Below are 4029 nucleotides of genomic sequence, written 5' to 3' on the forward strand. Positions count from 1 at the left end.
TTAGTCTTTAAGGAGTCATTTGTTTTTCATCATTTTCTCTGTATCGTCATGAAAGAAGAGCCATTAATTTCATAATTTCATTATTGTCATCGTTAACAAAGCAACGCTGAGCTGAAGGGTCATAAAATGTCTTGGTATTCTTACCTGTAGTAGATAACTCTTAATTTTATTCTCTTAATTTAGTATAAATACAGATTATCTGGTCCTGGAGGCTAAAGTTTGTGACTCTAATGGGGCAAAAATTTAAAAGTTCAACAAGCAGAAAAATGTTTAAGGCCTTGCAGTTGTTTTTTGTGAATGTTTTAAACAAATTAATAAACCTAAGCCTTGTATTGACTTTGGTTTGTCAGTCCAAGTCACAAGCTTTATTGTTATTAATTTCTAATGAGACATACATTTAGCTTTAAATATTAATAGATACTTGCATGTAATGTGTCTGTGCTTGTCAGCTATTCTGTGCTTCTCCTCTGTCTTTATTTCCTCCTCTACTGTTTTTCTGTTTTCCTTAACAAAAGTGAAAAACAAACTGGGTTCTGGTGTCTCTGGCCTTTTAAAGTCTTTTAATTATCCAGAAATTCACATAAGTGTGCATTTCTGACTCATGAGCTGAGCACATGAGTCAGAAATGCAACATTTATCTAGACAAACATCTGAATTAACTATTAATAAAGACAAATATGAATAAGGGCAGAGCTAAAACTAATCTGGGTTCTTTATGCATAGAGACTGTGGGAAGTGGGAACAGAGATGAACCATGTGCTGATTTTATAATCTCCATCTGAGGAAAACTGATCCGTTATAATCTGACGCTGAAAGCCACGGTGCCCTCTGACCTTTTCGTTTATAACCCTCCCTCATCATGAGAATATCAAACATCCTTCTTCTAACAGTTCACACTAGCATAGATTTCAAATATTTCATCACAGCCCTTTCATTTCAAAATAAAAAAAACCCCACAAAGATGCATTTTTTTCCCCCTCTGTTTTTGTCTTTTGCTGCCTTTTAGTTTTATTGTCGCTCTGCCCCTCGTTTTCCAGGCACATCGTGGTCTGTGGTCACATAACRCTCGAGAGTGTGTCCAACTTCCTAAAAGACTTCCTACACAAGGACAGGGATGATGTCAATGTAGAAATTGTTTTTCTCCATAAGTAAGTGCAAATCTTTGTATTGCTGTGGATTGGAAGTGAAAACAAATTTAAATTTACATCAGAAACGCATCTTCTTAAATTGTCTGATTTATTATGAATATTTTTTTTCTCCCCTCTTTCTCAGTATTTCCCCTAATCTTGAGCTGGAAGCCTTGTTCAAGCGTCATTTTACCCAAGTAGAGTTTTACCAGGGGTCTGTCCTGAACCCACATGACCTAGCCAGAGTGAAGGTAACATATAATCCTTCTTCTGTGTGTGCATGTCGGATTATGATATGCATTATGGGAACTTGTACGTTTGCTTGGTGCAATTTTTAGATTGAATCAGCTGATGCCTGCCTGATCTTAGCGAACAAATACTGCGCTGACCCAGACGCCGAAGATGCATCCAACATCATGAGGTTTCTGAAACTAGTTCACGTTTTCACTCAGCTTCTAAATCCGATTTTAAGATGTGCATTTTTCTGTCCTTCACCCACTTTTTGTAAATAACACAAGACTCAAGCTCCTTTTTGTCTATTATTAGGGTAATATCTATCAAAAACTACCATCCGAAGATYAGAATAATAACGCAGATGCTGCAGTACCACAATAAGGTTCGTATTCATCTTACTGTGGACACGTTTCTGCTGTCTGCAAATATTTTAAGGCGTTTTGTGTTGAGATTAATCACTTTTTTAATCTTCCTAAAAATGTGCAGAGANCCCAGACATCTCACCTTGCAAGGTGTTAAATCCTGGGCCTCAGTACACCATTCGACTTCTATTTATGATGTATTTTGTTCACTACTTCACCCACATATGTTGCATTGCAAGTACTGTATGAATCATACACAATACTGCAAAATACACAAGGATGTGAATTTTGTTTTGGTACAGTTAAGCCCCAATTTTTTTTATACTCCTGGCAGATTTATATTTTAACTGTTTTTTATTCAACCGTGAAATTTGTTTCTGATAATAAAAGCAGAAGAATCTCAGAAAAAATAATACAACAATGTGAAAAGACTGAAAATGTTGAAAWTRACTACCTGTTTGCTTGTTGRGATTGGTATTTTGAAGTCTTTGAGTTTGGAATACCGTCTTTCCATCGGTCTAGTCTTTAGCTCTCCACACATGTTCTCTATCGGATTCAAGTCTAGAATTTGGTTGGGTCACCGCGAAAATGTTTCTATCACTTCCAATCAGAAGAAACATASTAAAATTGAAAAAAATTACTTTAAATCTTAATTTGCCAAGGGTATAAATTACTTTGGGCCTAACTGTACTTGTTCGTTACTTTGTGTCTGAGATATCTAATAGGTTTGGTTTATTAATAATTATAAGAGTGCTACGGTTTCAGATGGCACCACCCTTCCTCTCCCCATTCAACAAACACAGTGAAATATTTGGGTATGATTTACTAAAGCACAGATTTATGGATGCTGCAACATTACTTACTCTCACTCTGCATAGGTTCTTCTAGCCATCTTAGCTCCTTGCATAGCACCAGTACATAAATTCAGTAACCAGTTAAGGAAAAACTAAATTCAAATTAATGAGTTGTTGGCAAAATATATACGGTTTAAACTTGTCGACCTGCATACAATATCTGGCAAATTATGGTTTGTAGACGGTGATAAATAAAAGGCTGTCGGGGCTCACAAGAAAAGCATAGTGTTCATTTATCTGGGTTTCTAAAACTATTACCAGTTAAGTTACAAAATAAGGCTAAAGGAGAGAATGTCCAGGAAGTGAAAAATCGGGTGTAAAGAGCGAATGCTAAGAACAAATGTTGACAGTTAGCTATTGCTAATATTTCAGGGGAAAATATTTACTTGACATTTCAATTCAAGTACATTAAAAACAACTTTATCCCAGAATTTAAAAAGCTAATTCAAACARGAATGAAGAGCTAAACTTGTAATAATGGTGAAAATAAGCAGCTAAAGTARACAGCAACATAATGTAGACAGCCAGTGAAGCAATTGAGACGAACAGTGAATGTTAACAGGTAGTGTTAAGACCTAAATTGAACATTAAAAGTCAAATGCTAGCGCTACATTGTAGTATASYAAGCTTGTTTACAAAAATTTGAAGATTGAAAACATTCGTGTTTTCTCTTCTGACTGTTTTAGGTTAGGTTCAAAGATATTTAAGGAATTGGTGTGTGCAGTAGTGCGGTGTTAATGTTTGCCATCCTTTAAGTTGTGGTRTTTAAATCTGCCCAACACGTGTTTGTTGGACAAAACATGGCACATAAGGCTTTTTCTTGATCTTCATCATTTTTATTTTTCTACCRCAGATCGGCATATCTCTCACCTGCTGTCACTTTTTTCCACGTTTATTCTTCCRGTATCTGTAAATATKAACCTTTAAGTGTCCTTTTTCATCCTCATACTTTTTAAACAATTGGAATGTAAYTGTGAAATGACTTCAAGTTACATTCAGCTTACATTTACTCAGTTTCCCCTAAAGAGAATCTTCTTACCTGTTAACAGATAGTAGTAATATCTCTGCCTAGGTGGCTGCGTTTCTATTTCAAATTTATCATCTTGCAGAGAAAACATAGGACCTCCTCTTCTATGCTTGTCGTTTTTAGTTTCTTCTTCTGTCTTCTATCCTCTCCTTAGGCCATGTTTGCAAGCTACGTCCCTGAAATCATAGAGTTAATAGGAAACCGCAAGAAATATGGTGGTTCCTATAGTGCTGTTAATGGGAGAAAGTAAGTATTCAAGGAGGCTCTACTGCCTCCGCCGCAGTAGAACCTTCTCTGCATGCCCTTTTCTTTTTCTTTTTCATGCATGTAGGCCATGTTTGCTCGCTACGTGCCAGAAATTGCTGCTCTCATCCTTAATCGGAAGAAATATGGAGGGAGTTATAACTCGACCAGAGGCAGAAAGT

General features: G+C 36.1%; 1 protein-coding gene across 1 annotated transcript in view; it reads left to right on the plus strand.

The window, feature by feature from the left end:
• LOC103481816 (calcium-activated potassium channel subunit alpha-1) overlaps window positions 1–4029 on the plus strand; it is a 111982-nt gene that overhangs the window by 70379 nt on the left and 37574 nt on the right. Inside the window, exons 9-12 of the mRNA XM_017310693.1 lie at window positions 961–1148; window positions 1273–1378; window positions 1466–1548; window positions 1674–1782. Coding sequence (XP_017166182.1) covers window positions 961–1148; window positions 1273–1378; window positions 1466–1548; window positions 1674–1782 — 486 coding nt within the window. The remainder of the gene's footprint in view (window positions 1–960; window positions 1149–1272; window positions 1379–1465; window positions 1549–1673; window positions 1783–4029) is intronic.

This window comes from Poecilia reticulata, linkage group LG19 (genome assembly GCF_000633615.1).
Source record: "Poecilia reticulata strain Guanapo linkage group LG19, Guppy_female_1.0+MT, whole genome shotgun sequence".
NCBI classification, from domain to species: domain Eukaryota; kingdom Metazoa; phylum Chordata; class Actinopteri; order Cyprinodontiformes; family Poeciliidae; genus Poecilia; species Poecilia reticulata.